Raw genomic sequence first — 22,275 nt, 5'->3', positions numbered from 1 at the left:
CTCTCTCCCCTTCTGTCTGTCAGGGTGTGTGTCTCTTTCCTTCTCTGTGTGTGTCTCTCTCCTTCTGTCAGGGTGTGTGTGTGTCTCTCTCTCTCTCCCCTTCTGTCTGTCAGGGTGTGTCTCTCCTTCTCTGTGTGTGTGTCTCTCCTTCTGTCTGTCAGGGTGTGTGTCTCTTTCCTTCTCTGTGTGTGTGTCTTTCCTTCTGTCAGGGTGTGTGTCTGTCTGTCTCTCTCTCTCTCTCTCTCTCTCTCTCCCCCTCCCCTTCGGTCTCTCAGGGTGTCTCTCTCTCTCTCTCTCTCTCTCTCTCTCTCTCTCTCTCTCTCTCTCTCTCTCCTTCTGTCTGTCAGGGTGTGTCTCTCTTTCCTTCTCTGTGTGTGTCTCTCCTTCTGTCTGTCAGGGTGTGTCTCTCTCTCTCTCTGTCTCTCAGGGTGTGTCTCTCCTTCTGTCTGTCAGGGTGTGTCTGTCTCTCTCTCTCTCTCTCTCTCTCTCTCTCTCTCTCTCCTTCTGTCTCAGGGTGTGTGTCTCTCTCCTTCTGTCTGTCAGGGTGTGTCTCTCTTTCCTTCTCTGTGTGTGTCTCTCCTTCTGTCTGTCAGGGTGTGTCTGTCTCTCTCTCTCTCTCTCTCTCTCTCTCTCTCTCTCTCTCTCTCTCTCTCTCTGTCTCTCAGGGTGTGTCTCTCCTTCTGTCTGTCAGGGTGTGTCTGTGTGTCTCTCTCTCTCTCTCTCTCTCTCTCTCTCTCTCTCTCTCTCTCCTTCTGTCTCAGGGTGTGTGTCTCTCTCCTTCTGTCTGTCAGGGTGTGTGTGTGTGTCTCTCCCCTTCTGTCTGTCAGGGTGTGTGTCTGTCTCTCTCTCTCTCTCTCTCTCTCTCTCTCTCTCTCTCTCTCTCTTTCTTGTCTGTCTGTCAGGGTGTGTGTCTCTTGCCTTTCTGTGTGTGTGTGTGTGTGTGTGTGTGTCATCTGTCAGTGTCTCTCCTGTCAGGGTGTGTGTCTCTCTTGCCTTCTTTTGGGGTGTGTGTGTGTGTGTGTGTCTTTCTCTCTCCCCTGTCTGTCAGGGTTTGTGTGTGTCTCTCTCTCTCCTGTCGGGGTGTGTGTCTCTCTTGCTTTCTTTTGGTGTGTGTGTCTCTCTCTCTCTCTCTCTCTCCCCCTCTCCCCTGTCTGTCAGGGTTTGTGTGTGTGTGTCTCTCTCTCTCTCTCTCTCTCTCTCTCATCTGTCGGTCTGTGTTAAGTGCCTTGAGAGCAGTAAGTGGATTGCCCCCCCCCCCCCCAAAAAAAAACAAAAACGAGGCCGTCTTACCCAGAAGTTGCTCTTAAAGTCGATTTGCTGATTTTTGTGCGTTTTACTTTTCAGGGGCACCGGCGGGATGGACATCACAAGCCGCTGCACCCTGGGCGACCCCAACAAGCTGCCGGAGGGCGTGCCACAGCCAGCCCGCATGCCCTACGTGTCCGACAAGCATCCGCGGCAAACTCTGGAGGTGATCAACTTGCTGCGTAAGCACCGGGAGCTGTGCGACGTCGTGCTGGTGGTGGGCGCCAAGAAGATCTACGCACACCGCGTCATTCTCTCGGCCTGCAGCCCCTACTTCAGGGCCATGTTCACTGGCGAGCTGGCCGAGAGCCGCCAGACTGAGGTGGTGATCCGGGACATCGACGAGCGCGCCATGGAGCTGCTCATCGACTTCGCCTACACCTCACAGGTCTGCCACTTGAGCTGTAGGCTTGGTTTCCGACACGTGCTTTTATGAACCACGAAAGTCAGTTCAGCCAAAAACTCTAACTTCAAGGATGAAAGGCTGTGCATTTTTCTTGTTTATGAAGAATGAATTTAGTGGACAGGCTTGGCTTTCTTGTGTTTGTAAGATGACCACTAAAGGTCTGTGCTCAGGGTTGGCCTTGTGTTTTTTTTTTTTTTTTGTGTTAGACTCCCGCTAACTGGTGTATTTGTGGCCCTCAGGTGACCGTGGAGGAGGGGAATGTGCAGACGCTGCTGCCTGCCGCCTGCCTGCTGCAGCTGGCTGAAATCCAGGAGGCGTGCTGCGAGTTCCTTAAGCGCCAACTCGACCCGTCTAACTGCCTGGGCATCCGGGCTTTTGCTGACACGCATTCATGCCGAGAGTTGTTGAGGATCGCTGACAAGTTCACCCAGCACAACTTTCAAGAGGTAAAGAGCTTCTTTACAGCTCACATGAACTGCAGTATTCAGCAAGGGCAGGAGGAGAACGGGGAAAATAATAATGCATGAAGGCACAACAGGTCGTTTTGCTGACTCTCAGCTCCAGGGTCTGGTTACTCTCTCTGGAGTTTCTGTGCTCTCTGCATCCATACAGGTTTCCTCCCAAAACATGAGCGTAGGTTGATTTGGCTATGCTTACAGTGGTGCTTGAAAGTTTGTGAACCCTTTAGAATTTTCTATATTTCTGCATAAATATGACCTAAAACAATCAGATTTTCACACAAGTCCTAAAAGTAGATAAAGAGAACCCAGTTAAACAAATGAAACAAAAATCTTATACTTGGTCATTTAGTAATTGTGGAAAATGATCCAATATTACATATCTGTGAGTGGCAAAAGTATGTGAACCTCTAGGATTAGCAGTTAATTTGAAGGTGAAATTAGAGTCAGGTGTTTTCAATCAATGGGATGACAATCAGGTGTGAGTGGGCACCCTGTTTTATTTAAAGAACAGGGATCTATCAAAGTCTGATCTTCACAACACATGTTTGTGGAAGTGTATCATGGCACGAACAAAGGAGATTTCTGAGGACCTCAGAAAAAGCGTTGTTGATGCTCATCAGGCTGGAAAAGGTTACAAAACCATCTCTAAAGAGTTTGGACTCCACCAATCCACAGTCAGACAGACTGGGTACGAATGGAGCAAATTCAAGACCATTGTTACCCTCCCCAGGAGTGATCCACCAACAAAGATCACTCCAAGAGCAAGGCGTATAATAGTTGGCGAGGTCACAAAGGACCCCAGGGTAACTTCTAAGCAACTGAAGGCCTTTCTTACATTGGCTAATGTTAATGTTCATAAGTCTACCATCAGGAGAACACTGAACAACAATGGTGTGCATGGCAGGGTTGCAAGGAGAAAGCCACTGCTCTCCAAAAAGAACATTGCTGCTCATCTGCAGTTTGCTAAAGATCACGTGGACAAGCCAGAAGGCTATTGGAAAATTTTTTTTCCAAATTGTTTTGCTGCATCTGGGCCAGGACGGCTTGCCATCATTGATGGAACAATGAATTCTGAATTATACCAGCGAATTCTAAAGGAAAATGTCAGGACGTCTGTCCATGAACTGAATCTCAAGAGAAGGTGGGTCATGCAGCAAGACAACGACCCTAAGCACACAAGTCGTTCTACCAAAGAATGGTTAAAGGAGAATAAAGTGAATGTTTTGGAATGGCCAAGTCAAAGTCCTGACCTTAATCCAATGGAAATGTTGTGGAAGGACCTGAAGTGAGCAGTTCATGTGAGGAAACCCACCAACATCCCAGAGTTGAAGCTGTTCTGTACGGAGGAATGGGCTAAATTTCCTCCAAGCCGGTGTGCAGGACTGATCAACAGTTACCGCAAACGTTTAGTTGCAGTTATTGCTGCACAAGGGGGTCACACCAGATACTGAAAGCAAAGGTTCACATACTTTTGCTACTCACAGATATGTAATATTGGATCATTTTCCTCAATAAATAAATGACCAAGTATAATATTTTTGTCTCATTTGTTTAACTGGGTTCTCTTTATCTACTTTTAGGACTTGTGTGAAAATCTGATGATGTTTTAGGTCATATTTATGCAGAAATATTCGCTGGTCGCCATAATTGGATTCTTCCCCATGGAAGCCTGACTGAAACCCCACTGATGCTCAGCGTCTCCGTAGTTTACGCCACTATGCTATATGCTTTGGTCTTAGTGCAGCCAAGCTGGACATGTATTGGACAATATGCTTTTAAAACACAATTTCCCGGCTTCACTGGGGGTCTGTGGAGTCGCTGACAGAAAGGCGGGACCGGACGCTGGGCTTCTGTATGATGATTGGAGGAACTCTCAAATCTCTTTTGAATGTCATGTGACTGACAGCGTTTTAAAATTGTACGTCGCATCGACGAGAAGGATTCAAGCTCAGGCCGTGCTGTGTGTTGGCAAGTGAAGTTGAGACTAGCTGCTGCTCATTTTTCTTTTTTTTTTCCTCCCGATTTACAGTTTCTACACATTTATAAATGACTTGCAACCATGTGATCAAAATGTGCTACGTCATGAGCGTCCGGCATGATGGTGGATATACAAAGCAACGAGGACTGCAGCCGCCGAAAGTGTGTCTGTAAACAATGCTGAATTTTCACTACGATGTGAACGGTCAAGAGAAGATGGATATGTGTGGGTTTTGACCCATGTTATTTAAGAAAGTCAGACTTTTCTGAAGATAAGACGCTTCTACCGACCATCGAGTCCCCAGATGTCGCATTCTATCTCGTTCGGCTGCCGCAGAATCAAGTCTGACCTTGAACGAAACGTAGCCCGTGTTCTGACTGGGTGCTCAGTCTGGATTGTTTCTATCGTATAATTTTGCTGGTGCTCCTAGAAGCGAAACGGTAATACACGTGTTTATAATTATAACAACGACTGGGTGAACCACAACAAGAGGACGCTCATTTTATAGCAAAATTCTAGCAACACAAAATAAAATTCTTCCGTGATCTTACTGAGAGAGCTTTTGAATCTCACCAGAGATGAAATGATTACTGCAGACATGAGCTGTTCTGGTTTTAGCCTCTGTTAGATCAGCCCTGCTGACGACGTTCAGCCGTGCTCGTCTCCTCTCCGTGCTACGTAAGCTTCGGAGTTTCCTCGCCCTCTTTCCAAATCACGGACCGAATTCTTGAAAAATCAGAACCTGCCACGGTCACGAGTGCTGTTGTGATCACAGCCACATACAGCACAAAGATATGGCAGAGCTAAAAGAACGCGTAAAGCAGTGGAAAAATAAAGAGTTGCGCGCACGTGACTCTTTGTTTGTTTTGTACAGAATGTCGCTTGACCCTGCATTTGTATATCCACCGACATCCGGGTTTCTATTTTGCTTTGACGTCACTTGCAAGTCAAGGATGTACTGTAAATAACTGTAACCATCGAGTTCGTGAGTTTTTACTTGCTTTTGTTTCGCTTCAGTAAAGGTTGTTCGTTCGAAGCCGCGCAATAGAGGGGAAATCTAGCCAGTTAGCTGTACGAAATGGCAAACATTGCTAATGTTGTCGACCTGAATTTTGGAGAAGACATTTGATGCTGTTCATTACGAGGAGAGGCTCAAAATTAAACCGGGCAGATCAATGCCAGAGATCAATTTGATTCAAAGGTCAGGGAGACGCTATTGTTCATTTCACCTGTCTTGGTATGATGAAGTTAACTGGGAGCGCTTTGACCAAGAGAATGTACTGTTGGCCTTGTCTCTTAATGACCTCATCCCAGCGATGGATTATTTGGCCAAAACTGGGTTTTGGAGATTTGGTCGACTTTGACAGGGCATACAAAAGGCATAAGAAAAGCAAAACACTTGAAGGAGAACTGAAGTAATTTTTAAACTTGCTTTATTTCTTAATTAACATGTTCTTCAACGACGTTTTCGGTTTTTTTTTCGCCTTATATCGTGACTCGTATCGGCAACCAATCGCAATTAAATATTATACTTAGCGGCCTTTTCAGTTTTTAGCCGTGTTGAATTTAGTTCGTTTGGTCCACGGCAGGCGTCACTCATCCGCGCGATCTTCACCAGACTTGACGTGTCAGTGCCACCATATCGAAAACTGTTTTCCAAACGAAGTATTGCACAAAAATGAGTTTAAATGACGACGACGACGACTGCCTGCTTTTTTTTCTTCTTTCAAACTTTCCTGATCACTATCAAAACAAACAACTTCCAGCTTGATTACGTCAGCATTCGAAAGACAGAAGGCGCATGCGTCTTTTGACAACGCTGGCAGATGTTGGTCACTTTGATTTCCGTTGTACAATGCACACCATTGTTGTTCAGTGTTCTCCTGATGGTGGACTCATGAGCATTAACATTAGCCAATGTGAGAGAGGCCTTCAGTTGCTTGGAAGTTACCCTGGGGTCCTTTGTGACCTCACCAACTATTATACGCCTTGCTCTTGGAGTGATCTTTGTTGGTTGACCACTCCTGGGGAGGGGAACAGTGGTCTTGAATTTCCTCCATTTGTACACAATCTGTCTGACTGTGGATTGGTGGAGTCCAAACTCTTTAGAGATGGTTTTGTAACTTTTTCCAGCCTGATGAGCATCAACAACGCTTTTTCTGAGGTCCTCAGAAATCTCCTTTGTTCATGCCATGATACACTTCCACAAACGTGTTGTGAAGATCAGACTTTGATAGATCCCTGTTCTTTAAATAAAACAGGGTGCCCACTCACACCTGATTGTCATCCCATTGATTGAAAACACCTGACTAATTAACTGCTAATCCTAGAGGGTCACATACTTTTGCCACTCACAGATATGTCATATTGGATCATTTTCCTCAATAAATAAATGAACAGGGGCGGCACGGTGGTGTAGTGGTTAGCGTTGTCGCCTCACAGCAAGAAGGTCCTGGGTTCGAGCCCTGTGGCTGGCGAGGGCCTTTCTGTGTGGAGTTTGCATGTTCTCCCCGTGTCCGCGTGGGTTTCCTCCGGGTGCTCCGGTTTCCCCCACAGTCCAAAGACATGCAGGTTAGGTTAACTGGTGACTCTAAATTGACCGTAGGTGTGAATGTGAGTGTGAATGGTTGTCTGTGTCTATGTGTCAGCCCTGTGATGACCTGGCGACTTGTCCAGGGTGTATCCCGCCTCTTGCCCATAGTCAGCTGGGATAGGCTCCAGCTTGCCTGCGACCCTGTAGAACAGGATAAAGTGGCTAGAGATGATGAGATGAGATGAAATAAATGAACAAGTATTATATCTTTGTCTCATTTGTTTAACTGGGTTCTCTTTATCTACTTTTAGGACTTGTGTGAAAATCTGATGATGTTTTAGGTCATATTTATGCAGAAATATAGAAAATTCTAAAGGGTTCACAAACTTTCAAGCACCACTGTATACTGGTTTACCTCTGTCCGTCCGTCCATCTGAAACACCATTTTTCTCAGCAACCACAAATCATAGCCACTTGGTACCGAGCTTCAGCTTGGGGTTCTGTACCGTGTAGACCGTTTTCAGGTCTGTCGCACATCGACTTCCTGTTTACTGACAATGTATTTCCAAAATTTTTGTAACTTTTTTTTTTTTTTTTTCCCTCTCAACAATTACAAATCACAACTGCTTGATTTCATAATAAGTGTCCTATTCCTTTGATTGCTTGCATTCTGATATAAGCGAGAGCTGGAGTATATGTAAGTGAGCAGCAGCTTACGCCGTTAACATTTTACATGGCTTTTTTTGAAAATGGTGGTTGCTGCTGCTGCACTGGATCATGTGCATGACTGGCCACCATACATGTACGTCACTCATGGCTCCTCTTGTTCTGGGAGAATACCTACCCTGAAGTAGGAGCTAAACAAGGCCCTAAACCTTTGGACCAATCGGAATCGAGCGTTTAACAATGCTGTGGTGTTTTAACGTTACTGGGTTGAATTGTTTCTCTCTTTCTTTGGGCTCCTTCTATTTCTTTTCCAGTGAAGCTGAAGTATTGATCCCTTGGACTTTCCCCATGTTTCTTTTTAAATAAAACTCCTTTTACTGTGACGGGGTGATGTATTCTTGTGGCCTGATGGATTGATTCTCTCTCTGTTTTTTCTTTTGATCCTATCTTCAGGTCATGGAGAGTGAGGAGTTCATGCTGCTCCCAGCCAATCAGCTGATCGACATCATCTCGAGTGACGAGCTGAATGTGCGCAGCGAGGAGCAGGTGTTTAATGCAGTCATGGCCTGGGTTAAATACAGCATCCAAGAGCGGCGGCCTCAGCTGCCTCAGGTCAGTTGAGCAACAGTTCAACACCTCCTTCCACGTTCTGTTCCGAGTACTGCTTCATTGTTCTGCCTTTGATTTGACTGCCTGTATCCTCCTCTGTCCCTCGCCATTCTTTTTAACTCTCCATCTGGCCTTCCTCCTTCCAGGTTGCCCATTAGTGTAGCTCTTCTTCGTCCTCTTCGCCTTTTCCCTTTTTTATTACGATTTTGTCCTAACCACTTCTGTCTTTGAGTCTTTTCAGCAGTTCTCTTTCAACTCCAAGTTCTTGTCATATGCTCTCACTTGTTCTCTTCATCTCCCCTGTGATCCTTAACATTCTCCTCCATAACCACATTTCCAATGCATCGGGCATATCATCATCTTTGTTCCTTAGTGTCCCTGTCTCTGATCCGGACAAGGTGACAGTCCAGACCAAGCACTTCATAAGTCTGATTCTTAATTCTTTTGGTCAACTTTTAGATGTGAAAGTTTCATACGCAGATTCGGCCATTACAGTTCTAGTTTTCGCTTCTTTCTGAATTGCTCCATATCCAGGGTTCCCGCTGGCGCTCGTCACTGACGAACGTAATCCATCAGTGACGAAGAGAATGCTGCTAGCAGTCGTCTTGAATAGAAATCCCTCAGTTTGCCGAAATCCAACCCCAGTGAAGAGCCTTCAGGAAGCCAGAGTGTAAACAATGAGCATGTGCTTGTGAGCAATAAAAACGTACTACACGTAATGAGCACCAAGCTTTTGACCAATCGCAGTGCGTTTTAATCGGCTTGGTGTGGTGGTGTAATTGTCTGCGTGAACCAAACAATGGTGCAGTCTAAGCTGAAGTTTTTTGGGTCAGGCTTCTTCAAGCACTGAAGATGATTTAAGAGCTGAACCAGGCACAGGGGAGGCACGCTCTGAGCCCTGATCATCCCTGAGCAAGTCGGGCAGGGGTGGGTCAAAAACCACTCGGAGCCCCGACCGAGCACGTCAGGCGGTGGCGGTAATACAGGGGTGGGTCAAAAACCACTCTGAGCCCCGACCTTCCCCGAGCACGTCAGGCGGTGGCGGTAATACAGGGGTGGGTCAAAAACCACTCGGCGCCCCGACCGTCCCCGAGCACGTCGGGCGGTGGCGGTATTATGGGGTGGGTCAAAAACCACTCGGTGCCCCAACTGTCCCCAAGCACATCGGGCAGTGGCGGTAATACAGGGGTCGGTGTAAAGTGTAAAAAAAAAAAAAGGCAACGTGAAAATGCAGTCAGCCGGTGAGTGACTGAAGGGATCTCTGTTTCGGCAGCATGGCGTGTTGAGCTCCCGTGGTGAACGCATGATGTAAAAATGCGATGTGATTTCTGTGTTCGGTTTGTAAATTGATGGGAAAACCGGATTCCTTCATTGTGGGCTGGTCCAAGATTCTTCTTCGACTCCTGTTCAATTGTAAATCGAGTTTGGTGTTGAAGGAAAGGCTAAAGGGAGCCCTAATATCTCTTTGGAATAACTCCATGCTGAAATAAGCTCAAACTAAAGGGGGGGGGTTATTTGGGTTTGATGGTGCACGAAACCAAGTCTTTCTGATTTAGAGGTTGGAGTGGAGCCTAAATTTTATATGGAATGGAGAGGCCTAGCTGTATCTGTACACACATTTGAATTGTAACAGTTTGGTCGGTATAAACCTGTATTAAGTCCATTTTGATATGTCGGTAACTTAAAAAAAAAAATGCAGACTAAGTGAAGGAAAAAGTGAAGAATACTACTTTGACTTGATTTTTCAAGGGGAAAAAACTAGGGAATATTTTTCAGAACCCAGCAGGAACACTGGATCTGCTGATATCAAACGGACCTAGATATTTGAAGTGCTCGACGATGACTACTTCTAGCCTCTCTTTTTCAAAAATGTAATTTTCCGAGTTTTTCCTCTCTTCCTATTTGTGTGCTGTATCGCCTTTTTTTTTTTAAATAAATGTATCGAACACTGATCTTCATTCCCATATCCTTTGCTTTCTCATCAAGTTTGTTGATCATCTTGCTCAATCCTTCCTCTGTGATCTTTACTGTTGCCTTATCTGCAGTGCTGATGGATTTTCATGCAACTTCCACCAGTGTTCATAGCGCTAAAGGAGTTTTTGATGAACATAGCTGTGCGTTCATATTTTCACAGTTCTGTTTGAGTCTCATTTATGCTGCTTTATATTTTACTTGTTTAATAATAATTCCATATAGTGTGTACTCAGTTGCTTAGATTACTATTAAAACAAATATTGCTTGATTTTTAAAAAAAATATAATAGTTGGATTTTTTTTTTTTTTAAACTATAGGATTTACAAATGTTATGTTTTTGTCGTCCCCCCCAGGTCCTTCAGCATGTCCGCCTTCCTCTGCTGAGCCCTAAGTTCCTTGTTGGAACAGTGGGCTCGGATCCACTGATAAAGAGTGATGAGGAGTGTAGGTGTGTATATGCTCCATCACCTCCCTTTTTGTTTTTCAAGGATGTGCGTTTACTGAAATAACGTTCCATCGTCAAACTGCAGGTAACCAAAAACAAACCTGTGTGAAACGTCCTGGTAACCTGCTCCCGCGTTGACGTTACAGTAGTTTTTGAAGCAGTTCAGAGTAACTTGATATATTTTTGCAGGGACCTGGTGGATGAAGCAAAGAACTACCTCCTGCTTCCTCAAGAACGCCCGCTCATGCAAGGACCTCGTACCCGACCCCGCAAACCCATTCGCTGTGGCGAGGTTTTGTTTGCTGGTAGGTGGATTATGATGGCTTTGTAACGAAAGGAATATTTTTGATTCTGAACAGAGTGTCATTTGAAGCTGTGTGCGCATGCTCAGTAGGAGGATGGTGCAGCGGTGATGCCATCTCGAGCGTAGAACGCTACGACCCCCAGACGAACGAGTGGCGCATGGTGGCGTCCATGAGCAAGCGACGCTGCGGAGTCGGCGTCAGCGTCCTGGATGATCTGCTGTACGCCGTGGGCGGCCATGACGGCTCTTCTTACTTGAACAGTGTAGAGAGGTGAGCGTTAGATTCTTCTTTACCCAGATTATATGCAATCAGCATGTATTGGGAAAAGGAGTTGTGAAACTTTAACAAAGCTGTTGATATTTAAGCTCAGCTCAACACTGAAAGGGCAAAACGTACATTACTTGATCGCATGATGGAATTTTTTTTTTTTTTAAAGATAAAATAGAGGAAAAAAGTATGGAATCACCCTATAACTTGCATTTCTAAAACAAATACCCACACAAGCCTAAATATGCAAGTGAGTCTGCAGTTAAGAGTGCTTGTAGACCTTAAAGGAGATGTGCAGAACCTTTATTTTTAAATAAATTTCTGAGTGGATAGAATCTCCATCCTTGACTCTTACATGCTGCATAAATGGGAATAAAAAATATATTTTTGAGAGTTAAAATCGACGCAAAGTTAGCATTCGAGCTGCCCCGCTGAGCCAGCCAGCCCTGAGCGCGTGACGTCACAGCGGTAACCGGTTTTAAGGCCGAGGCCTTTTACAGCTATAGACCAAAGTCATATAAATAAAAATTTACGGTGAAAGTAAGAAATAGCGTTACCGACTTGCTCAACTAAGACTGATTTGACTTCATTGATTGTGGGTTGACTCTCATTAAAACAGGATAGGTGTTATAACTTATGCAGCATACATGTACATGCATGCATTTTCACTGATAAAACATAAAAGGCTCATTAAATAATCAGATGAACTGAGACAATCACATTCTGAAGCAAATTAAATAATCTTATACTGCTAACTTAAACACACAATACAAGTTACATGGATTAATTTAAATGCAGGTAAACAACGAGTATTGTTTTGTTTTATATGAGTGATTCCACGCTTATGGGTACTGAAATGGGGACATGAACTTATTTTTAAAAATTCACCTAAAACCATTTCTTTTTTTACCATCAGGTCACAAAACATGTAATCTTTAATGAATGAGATGTTAAAAGATAACTTTTTAATTTTCTGAGATGGTCCATGACAAGGCTCCATCCTGCAAAGCTGATCTGTTAATTGCTATCCGAGAAAGTAAATCGGAACTAGAGGAGGTGCAGCGAAATACTAATTGTAAATTTTTTTTTTCCCCTCATCTTTGAGTGATTCCATAATTTTTTTTTTCTTTATCTTAAAGTGCCATTAATTACAACAATTTCATAAATATTTTTTTAGGTATATTTTACAAAGCCAGAATGTTCTGCTGTGTAAATAAAATAATTGTCACGTATTTTTTTTTTTTTTTTGGCTACAAAGTAAAACAGCTGAATGAACATCCTCCAAGAGTAGGGATTCCATATTTTTTTGCCAGGGGGTGTATAATTGTGATGTGATGGAAAGATGTTCCAGTTCAGATGGGTTCGGCTTCCTGTACCCTGTGCAAACGCGTATGTATAGTAACGTCATGAAGAAAGTACAACAATGCCGCCCTCTGGTGTTTCTTTCAAGGTATGACCCGAAGACTAACCAGTGGAGTAGTGACGTGGCACCCACGAGCACGTGCAGGACCAGTGTGGGTGTCGCTGTGCTGGGTGGTTACTTGTACGCAGTGGGTGGACAAGACGGAGTCTCGTGTCTCAACATAGTTGAAAGGTTGGTAAAGCAAAATAATCCGCGTACGGTACAAATTGAATACGCATGAGTAGAGTAGAATAGTGTTCGACCTCGATCAGGAGGTCTTATTAACTGAAAGCAGTCATGATGGGTATTGAATGTAGAAGAACATGGTCATTGAGACACTAGCTCGTGTGACTCAATAAACTGGAGCGTCTCAGCAGCTTGGAACAACAAAAAAAAAAATGAACCAGATGATGTGCTAGGAGGCTCATCAGACAGTATATTTATTATCCCCTGTATTCAACTACAAGTATAGAGGCTTTTCACTGACGTTGCAGGTTTTTGTCACGCAGCATCGGCTGTATTGCCATGCAAACAAACACCGCAGCGAGAATTAATAATGAAAATCGAGACAACTGCAGTCAACACGATCTCTGAAACGATTCTACCAGCAGATCGCATTGCATCAAACCTGAAACATGCAGGCATCACAGAGCCATATGATTTACCCACAAACGCATTTATTCTGCTTGAAAAGTGTTCGAATTTGGGACACATCCTGAACTGTTTAGTGTTTTGGACTTCTAAATACAGCGGAGATGCTAAAGGCTGGCAATGTACAGATGCCTGCCAATATTTCAAGGCAGGTTTCGTGCCAGAATGTTATGGGAAATTCCCTTATTATGACAAAGCTAAGCTCAAATGTGAACAACTAGTAATAAACAAGCCAGGGCCTAGAGCTAGCATGTTTTATAGCGTTTAGCCAAATCTACATTCTCAAAATGTATCTCGCCCACATCCAGAGACGCATTTTAATGTTTATACATTTTGTGTGTGGGTTTTTTTTTTTTTGCAGTGCAGTAGAGCTGTGAAGTGTGACAAGTTTATTTCTATAGCGCTTTTAACAATCGACATTTGTCACAAAGCAGCGTTGCAGGATTTAAATGACTTAAAACATGAGCTAATTTTATCCCTAATCGATCCCCAATGAGCACGCCTGTGGCGACGGTGGCAAGGAAAAACTCCCCCAGACGACATGAGGAGGAAACCTTGAGAGGAGCCAGACTCAAAGGGAACCCATCCTCACTTGGGCAACAACAGACAACATGACTATAACATTAACAGTTTTAACATGAAGTCAGTTTCGTTGATGTTATAAACTCTTCATTGATGGAAACTTGAGTGCAAAACTGTTCATGACAACTGCGGTCCTAAAGTTAGCAAGTCAACTGTAGTCCTCAGCCATAAAAGCATTGCTGTAAAGCATTCCAGAGCGTCTTCCAAGTGTGACTTTCAACTGTCCACATGGGGGCATCCTCCACAGGAGCGATGCGATGAGACTCCGACCAGACACAGGGCACCAGGATGGATCAGCCAGGTCCGAGGGGCAGAATCTCGATCCCAGGACCGACATGTAACTCAGATTTGGGGAGGGGAGAAAACACAGGTTGTTAGGTATGCCCAATGTCATCTGAATAAGTAGGAACAGTATACATAGTGCACTGAGTACAAGCAGGGACTCTGGCAACTAACTATGACAGCATAACTAACACTACGTTCACACTGCAAGGCTTAATGCTCAATTCCGATTTTTTTGTGAGGTCGTTCACATTAACAAATATATGCAACTTGTATGTGATCCTCAGTATGAACGAAAAGCGACCTAAAAGTGTTCCGCATGCGCATTGCAGGATACGACGACGTCACACGCAGTGAGCATGGCCAGTGTTTACGGAAGTAACCTAAAGTTTCCTGTGTATGACAGTAGCCAGCATGGAGTACCTGGTGATGATGCAGTTGTTGTTGCGACGGAGCCAGAACATGCACAATAGCCTGATGTTAAGGAGGAGGTTGAGAAGGAAGAGGGCAAGGGTTTTGGCTCAGGCGTTCTGCAGGGTAGTGACTGCAACCTCCGTTCAAAGGAACATCAAAGCCATGTTGTTGTAACTTTTTTTGAGAGACCCGCCGCCTACTTCAGCGCAGAATAGTGACGTTTGTGGCTTGTTGATGACGTGTAAGTCGGATGAATGCGACCTGGCGGTTCAGACTGAAGTCGCATATGAAAAGATCGGATAGGAATCGGAATTAGGACCACATATCCAAACGGCCTGGGTCGGATTTGAAAAAATCGGATCTGTGTCGTTCATATTGTCAATAAAAGATCGGATACAGGTCACATATGGGCGAAAAGATCGGATTTGAGTCACTTCAGCCTGCAGTGTGAACGTAGTGTAAAAGGGGAGAGCCAGAAGGTAACACAGGCATGAGGGAGCCCCGGGACATAAAGCAGCAGCCACTACACCGTCAACAAACTCGAGTGAGCAAGCGAGTGGGGACTGACAGCATCCATACATCCCAGTTTACCAAAACACTCTATGTCTGAGGACCCTCCAGATCTACACCTTTACCTCATAAACACTATTAACAAAAGGCTTGACTAAACAGATATGTTTTCAGCCTAGACTTAAACACTGAGACTGTGTCTGATTCCCGAACACTACTTGGAAGGCTGTTCCATAACTGTGGGGCTTTGTAAGAAAAGGCTCCGCCCCCTGATGTAGCCTTCACTATACGAGGTACCAGCAGATAGCCTGCACCTTTTGATCTAAGTAGGCGTGGCGGGTCATAGAGGAGCAGAAGTTCACTCAGGTACTGTGGTGCGAGACCATTTAGTGCTTTAAAGGTCAATAGTAGTACTTTATAATCAATACGAAATTTGATTGGGAGCCAATGCAGTGTGGATAAGACAGGGGTGATGTGGTCATATTTTCTAGTTCTAGTAAGGACTCTTGCTGCTGCATTTTGAACTAACTGGAGCTTGTTTATGCACTTATTGGAACATCCAGACAGTAAGGCATTACAATAATCCAACCTGGAGATAACAAAAGCATGAACTAGTTTTTTCTGCATCGTGTAGCGACATATTTCTGAGATGAAAGAAGGCTATCCGGGTAATGTTATCGATGTGATTTTCAAATGAAAGACTTGAGTCAATAATCACTCAGGTGTTTTACTGCTGCACATGAAGAAACAAAGGCCATCCAGAGTTACTGTGTAATCAGAAAACTTGCTTCTAGCTGCATTTGGTCCTAGTACAAGTATGAGGAAATTAATAAGTATCCAGTGTCCTTCACACATTCCTGAATTTTATTAAGCTGGTGTGTCTCATCTGGGTTTGCAGAAACGTACAACTGTGCGTCATCAGCATAAGTGTAAACTAATCCCATGCTTACGAATAATCTCACCCAGAAGTAACATGTATGAAGAAAAAAGCAGTGGACCTAAGACAGAACCTTGTGGAACACCAAACTTTGCCTGAGTACGTCTAGAAATATCACCATTTATGTACGTCAACAAACTGGTAGCGATCAGTTAAATGTACATGCTTGTATACGTACCAGTAGACTGTACTGAGTGCCAGACCATGCAACCTGTTAAAAGCTTTATTATCTAGACCAAAGTTCTGTTCACGTTACACCAACTTGCAGACTTGTTGAATGTTAACTCAAGTATGCTGAGGCTAGATCTATAGGATTGTTCTAACTGGATGGCCTTGAGCTAGAAAGTGAATAACAGGTGCACAGAGCTTTCATACTAACCTGATATAAAATGTTCTCCCCACACGTGGGAATGCTTTGTTGGCATCCAGTCTTCCCGTTTAACTGCAGCCCGCCATTGTTCTCGTCTTTCCGGGTTCTCCGGGAAGCAGTGAAAAGTGAAACCAGGCTTCTCTCCACGTCTGTTATTACATCCAAAAGCACTCCAGGTCTCTGGCATTGTTCTTTTTAAGATGTAACTCGACGTTGACTGATTTGGGCTTACAATCACTCGTGCGCACTTGTGCCGGTCGCTGGCAACATGGCCGCGTAAAGAAACCCACAGTTACGATGACCTCACGTGAAAAGTGAACCAGGTCTGTATTTTCGGTGCAGATGTTTGCTGTATGCAGATTAAATCTGACTCTTATTTCGGATGCTGTGATCCTTAGTCTTGTAATGTTTTTGTTCCATATCGGTTAATTATTCTCTCCTGCAAAGATACGACCCTAAAGAGAACAAGTGGACGCGGGTGGCATCCATGAGTACGCGGCGTTTGGGGGTGGCGGTAGCCGTCCTGGGAGGATTCCTCTATGCGGTTGGCGGTTCAGACGGCACCTCCCCTTTAAATACAGGTACGTATTAGTTAAAGAACGAAGTATTGCGCTTGTGAGAGCAGCGTGACGGTGCCGTTTCTGCAATATTCTCTTGAAGCATGTTTACTTTGTACGCAGCTCGGGACTGACTCTGACCAACTGTTCATACTAGATGTATAAGAGCAAGCGGACATTTTCGAAGTGTCCAAAGTAACGCCACTTTGTCGAAATACGAGACGAGAGAATGTGCGGTAGACTGAGAAACATTGATCTTTTCTGCACTAGTTCTGGAACGTTCTCTGTTTAGCGTGCATCAGACCCAGAAGGAAAGTCTGCTTAGTGTCGAATATGTAATAAATAACTGGCTAAAACTAGTAAATATGGCCATCTGTGATGGAAAGAGTCTGTCATGGCGTTTTTGATAAACGCAGGCCTCAACGTCACTCTCGACTTGACTGATTGCTTTTACAGCAGTGCTGAGAGAGTGGCTGAATAATTCAGTGAAGTTTGGTCCCAGATTTCCAATTTTTTTTTTTTTTTTGGCCATTTTCGACAGTGTCCAACAGCAAATGTGCATTACAGGTTTGACAGCTGGCGTTTATCTCTTTATAAACTGAAGCTTGTGTGTATTTCGATGTGGCTAATAACCAACCTGACATCATTCACTGCAGAAGGAAAGCAGACTGAGCTCGCCAGCTAGCAATTAAAATGTCATCTCTTTACAGCCGTAACTCACTGGCATGCAATGTTATCGCGTAAATGAAACTTTTCACCGTGGCGTTGGCAGAAAAATACAATTTCTTGTTGAAAGAGATGTGTGTGGGTTTTTTTTTTGGGCTGTTTCCCAGACTGCCCCACACAGTACAACTGATGACTGGTATATCCCTGAAGTGCAGTTCTCTCGTAATACAGATGCATTTAAATCCAGAGTTCAAGTAGGCTGAAAAGGAAAACTCTCGTGGTTACCAGAGGACGAGCCCCCCACCGTAACCCTAGCGATGTAATAGGCGAGAGGCGGAGGGCTACGGAGACGGAGATCGGCGCCGCCCTATGCGCCACATGGCGTGGGAACGACTTTGAAAAGGAAAAACAAATCTAAATCGCAGTGGTGGTTTTATTTATTTATTTATTTATTTATTTAATTATTATTATTTTTTTTTGGGGGGGGGGTGTTACTTCTGTCAGGCCGTCTGTATTTCTGTCTGTCTGAAACGCCCTTTTTCTCAGCAACCACAAATCGTAGCCACTTGGGGTTCTATACCGTGTGTACCGTTTTCAGGTCTGTCGCACATCGACTTCCTGTTTACCGACTGAATGTATTTGCGAAACCTATAGCGTGGATTTTAGAAAATTTTTCATAAATCCACCTTTTTTTTTTTTTTTTTTCTCAGCAACTACAAATCACAACTGCTTGATATTTGGTACCGAGCTTCAGCTTGGGGTTCTATACCGTGTGTACCGTTTTCAGGTCTGTAGCACATCGACTTCCTGTTTACTGACGATGTATTTATGAAACACCGTATAGCATGGCTTTACAAAATTTTCGTAACCCTTTTCTCAGCAACTACAAATCACAGCTGCTTGATATTTGGTACCGAGCTTCAGCTTGGGGTTCTATACCATGTATAAAGTTTTCAGGTCTGTCCCACATCGACTTCCTGTTTACCAACGGAATGCATTGGATTTTGACGCGGTTTCAAAATGACAGTTTACCAGGATGCGATTTGAAATACCTGGGCAGAATGCTGCTCTTTAAGTCAATGTTCATAATAAGTGTCCTATTCCTTCAATTGCTTTGGGGGGTATATGTAAGTGAGCAGTAGCTCACAGTTGATCTTGTTTTTTTTTTTTTTCCCCCTGCAGTGGAGAGGTATAACCCTCAGGAAAACCGCTGGCACACAGTATCGCCCATGGGCACACGACGGAAACATCTGGGCTGCGCTGTCTACCAGGACATGATCTACTCAGTCGGGGGCCGGGACGACACCACGGAATTGAGCAGCGCTGAGAGATACAACCCGAGAACCAATCAGTGGTCTCCTGTGGTCGCCATGACGTCCAGACGGAGCGGGGTAAGCACTTCGCCTCAAGCGTCAGAGCGTATTCACCAGGGCTGCTGTCGAAGAATTGTATTTGTGCTTCCAGGTCGGTTTAGCTGTGGTGAACGGCCAGTTGATGGCAGTCGGTGGATTCGACGGCACTACGTACCTGAAGACGATAGAAGTCTACGATCCTGATGCTAACACATGGAGGTAACGAAACGCACGGCGTATTTATTTTGTGCCCGTATAATAATTCGCCGTTCGGACCAGACGGCCAAGCGCTTTTTCAAACGATTGTAGTGTATGAGTAGCACGCTGTGTGAGCACAATCGCTATCGGGCGCGTTAAAATGTAAATAACTTTTCTAGAATTTCAGCAAAACCCCAGAATGAGGGCACAAATCTCGAATTTTTTTTTTTAAGATATTTTTTTTGGCTTTTTGCACCTTTATTGGATAGGACAGTATAGAGACAGGAAATGAGCGGGAGAGAGAGACGGGGAGGGATCGGGAAATGACCTCAGGTCGGAATCGAACCCGGGTCCCTGGATTTATGGTATGGCGCCTTATCCACCTGAGCCACGACGCCCCCACAAATCTCGAATTTTTAACAGAATTTTAGTTCTTAAAATTTAACATAATTATGGACGTCACGCGTAACATTTACACCCGTGAAAAATCACTTTGAATGCTGTTTTGAAAGTTTTGATCAAATATTCTCTATAATAAAAAAAAAAAAATCGCTTAAATATATAAACAGTCTTTTAATGTATCAAAAAATAATTTTGATAAAGCAGGGAAATTCGGAAGAAAATTTGTTTTTTCTTTTGCTTGTTGTGCGCGTCTCATCTCATCTCATTATCTGTAGCCACTTTATCCTGTTCTACAGGGTCGCAGGCAAGCTGGAGCCTATCCCAGCTGACTACGGGCGAAAGGCGGGGTACACCCTGGACAAGTCGCCAGGTCATCACAGGGCTGACACATAGACACAGACACCCATTCACACTCACATTCACACCTACGGTCAATTTAGAGTCACCAGTTAACCTAACCTGCATGTCTTTGGACTGTGGGGGAAACCGGAGCACCCGGAGGAAACCCACGCGGTCACGGGGAGAACATGCAAACTCCACACAGAAAGGCCCTCGCCGGCCACGGGGCTCGAACCCGGACCTTCTTGTTGTGAGGCGACAGCGCTAACCACTACACCACCGTGCCACCCTGTTGTGCGCGTCACGCTACCAAAATCTAACTAACCCCGTCACGAACAATTCCAACTTTCATGGACTTGTAGCGCGAATAAACCTTTCAAAAAAATATATATAATACTTCTCACCCAGTAAATTAGAATCCTGGTGATTTACACTTGTGTTCAAAATAATAGCAGTCCAACACGACTAACCAGATCAGTCACTGTTTTTGGTGGAAATTATATTACTACATGGCAAATAATTTACCAGTAGGTGTAGTAGAGTCATAGAAAACCAACAGACCCAACATTCATGATATGCATGCTCCTGAGTCTGTGTAATCGAATAATTAAGTGAAAGGGATGTGTTCAAAATAATAGCAGTGTGGAGTTTAATTAGTGAGGTCATTCATTCTGTGAAAAAACAGATGTCAATCAGGTGGCCCTAATTCAAGGATGAAGCCGGCACATGTTGTACATCCATTTCTCTCTGAAAGCATGAGAAACATGGGTCGTTCCAGACACTGTTCAGAAGAACAGCGTGCTTTGATTAAAACGTTGATTGGAGAGGTAAAACGTATACTGTAAAGAAGTGCAGAAAATGATGGGCTGCTCGGCTAAAATGATCTCCAGTGCTTTAAAATGGACAGCAAAGCCAGAGAGACGTGGAAGAAAACAGAAGACTACCATTCGAATGGATCAAAGAATAGCCAGAATGGCAAAGACTCAGCCAATGATCAGCTCCAGGGTGATCAAAGACGGTCTGAAGTTACCTGTGAGTACTGTGACAATTAGAAGATGCCTGTGTGAGGCTAATCTATCGGCAAGAAGCTCCCGCAAAGTTCCACTGTTTAAAAAAAAAAGACGTGCTGAAGAGGATACAATTTACCAAAGAACACATCGACTGGCCTAAAGAGAAATGGAAAAACATTTTGTGGACTGATGAAAGTAAAATTGTTCTTTTTGGGTCCAAGAGCCGCAGACAGTTTTTCAGGCGACCCCCAAACACTGAATTCAAGCCACAGTACACTCTGAAGACAGTGAAGCATGGTGGTGCAAGCATCATGATATGGGAATGTTTCTCTTACTGTGGTGTTGGGCCCATTTATCGCATACCAGGGATCATGGATCAGTTTGCATATATCAAAATACTTGAAGAGGTCATGTTGCCTTATGCTGAAGAGGAAATGCCCTTGAAATGGGTGTTTCAACAAGACAACGACCCCAAACACACCAGTAAGCGAGCAGCATCAGGGTTCAAGACCAACAAAATGAAAGTTCTGGAGTGGCCAGCCCAATCCCCGGACCTTAATCCGATAGAAAACTTGTGGGGTGACATCAAAAATGCTGTTTCTGAGGCAAAACCAAGAAATGCAGAGGAATTGTGGAATGCTGTCAAATCATCCTGGGCTGGAATACCTGTTCACAGGTGCCAGAAGTTCTCAGAAACCGTGGTTATACAACTAAATATTAGTTTAGTGATTCACAGGAATACTAAATCCTTAAGATTTTTTTCAGTTTATACAGTAAATATTTGGAGTTTGTAATGAAAAATGCAGACACTGCTATTTTTTTGAACAGCCCAATGTTCATTTTTCTTCATTTTCTGGAAAGTAATTAAAATATTCATACATTTTTCTTCATGTTTTGATGTAGAATATAATGTGCAGTGTTCCCAATGCATGGAAATAAAATCAATTATAAGGATTTTGAGCTTTACTCATGTTTTTAAACACATTGCTATTATTTTGAATACAACTGTACAGGGAGTGCAGAATTATTAGGCAAATGAGTATGTTGACCACATTACCCTCTCTATGCATGTTGGCCTACTCCAAGCTGCATAGGCTTGAAAGCCTCCTACCAATTAAGCATACCAGGTGATGTGCATCTCTGTAATGAAAAGGGGTGTGGTCTAATGACATCAACACCCTATATCAGGTGTGCAAAATTATTAGGCAACTTCCTTTCCTTTGGCAAAATGGGTCAGAAGAGGGATTTGATGGACTCAGAAAAGTCAAAAATAGTGACATATATTGCAAAGGGATGGAGCACTCTTAAAATTGCCCAGCTTTTGAAGCGTGACCATTGAACAATCAAGCGCTTCATTCAAAATAGTCAACAGGGTCGCAAGAAGCGCGTTGAAAAAAAAAAGGCGCAAACTAACTGCCCATGAACTGAGGAAAGTCAAGCGTGAAGCTACCAAGATGCCACTCGCCACCAGTTTTGCCATATTTCAGAGCTGCAACATCACTGGAGTGTCAAAAAGCACAAGGTGTGCAATACTCAGGGACACGGCCAAGGTAACAAAGGCTGAAAAACGACCACCACTGAACAAGACACACAAGATGAAACGTCAAGACTGGGCCAAGAAGTATCACAAGACTGATTTTTCTAAGGTCTTATG

General features: G+C 44.1%; 1 protein-coding gene across 1 annotated transcript in view; it reads left to right on the top strand.

The window, feature by feature from the left end:
• Window positions 1-22,275, top strand: part of klhl20 (kelch-like family member 20) — a 71,668-nt gene that overhangs the window by 40,640 nt on the left and 8,753 nt on the right. The window contains exons 2-11 of the mRNA XM_060931281.1: window positions 1,345-1,693; window positions 1,951-2,157; window positions 7,803-7,961; window positions 10,286-10,380; window positions 10,567-10,682; window positions 10,769-10,952; window positions 12,400-12,543; window positions 16,545-16,678; window positions 18,503-18,711; window positions 18,785-18,891. Of these exons, the coding sequence (XP_060787264.1) occupies window positions 1,358-1,693; window positions 1,951-2,157; window positions 7,803-7,961; window positions 10,286-10,380; window positions 10,567-10,682; window positions 10,769-10,952; window positions 12,400-12,543; window positions 16,545-16,678; window positions 18,503-18,711; window positions 18,785-18,891 (1,691 nt within the window). The 5' untranslated portion in view covers window positions 1,345-1,357. The remainder of the gene's footprint in view (window positions 1-1,344; window positions 1,694-1,950; window positions 2,158-7,802; window positions 7,962-10,285; window positions 10,381-10,566; window positions 10,683-10,768; window positions 10,953-12,399; window positions 12,544-16,544; window positions 16,679-18,502; window positions 18,712-18,784; window positions 18,892-22,275) is intronic.

This window comes from Neoarius graeffei, chromosome 1 (assembly GCF_027579695.1).
Source record: "Neoarius graeffei isolate fNeoGra1 chromosome 1, fNeoGra1.pri, whole genome shotgun sequence".
NCBI lineage: Eukaryota > Metazoa > Chordata > Actinopteri > Siluriformes > Ariidae > Neoarius > Neoarius graeffei.
Note: the sequence above shows the minus strand (reverse complement) of the source record. Positions and strands in the feature narration are given on the sequence as shown.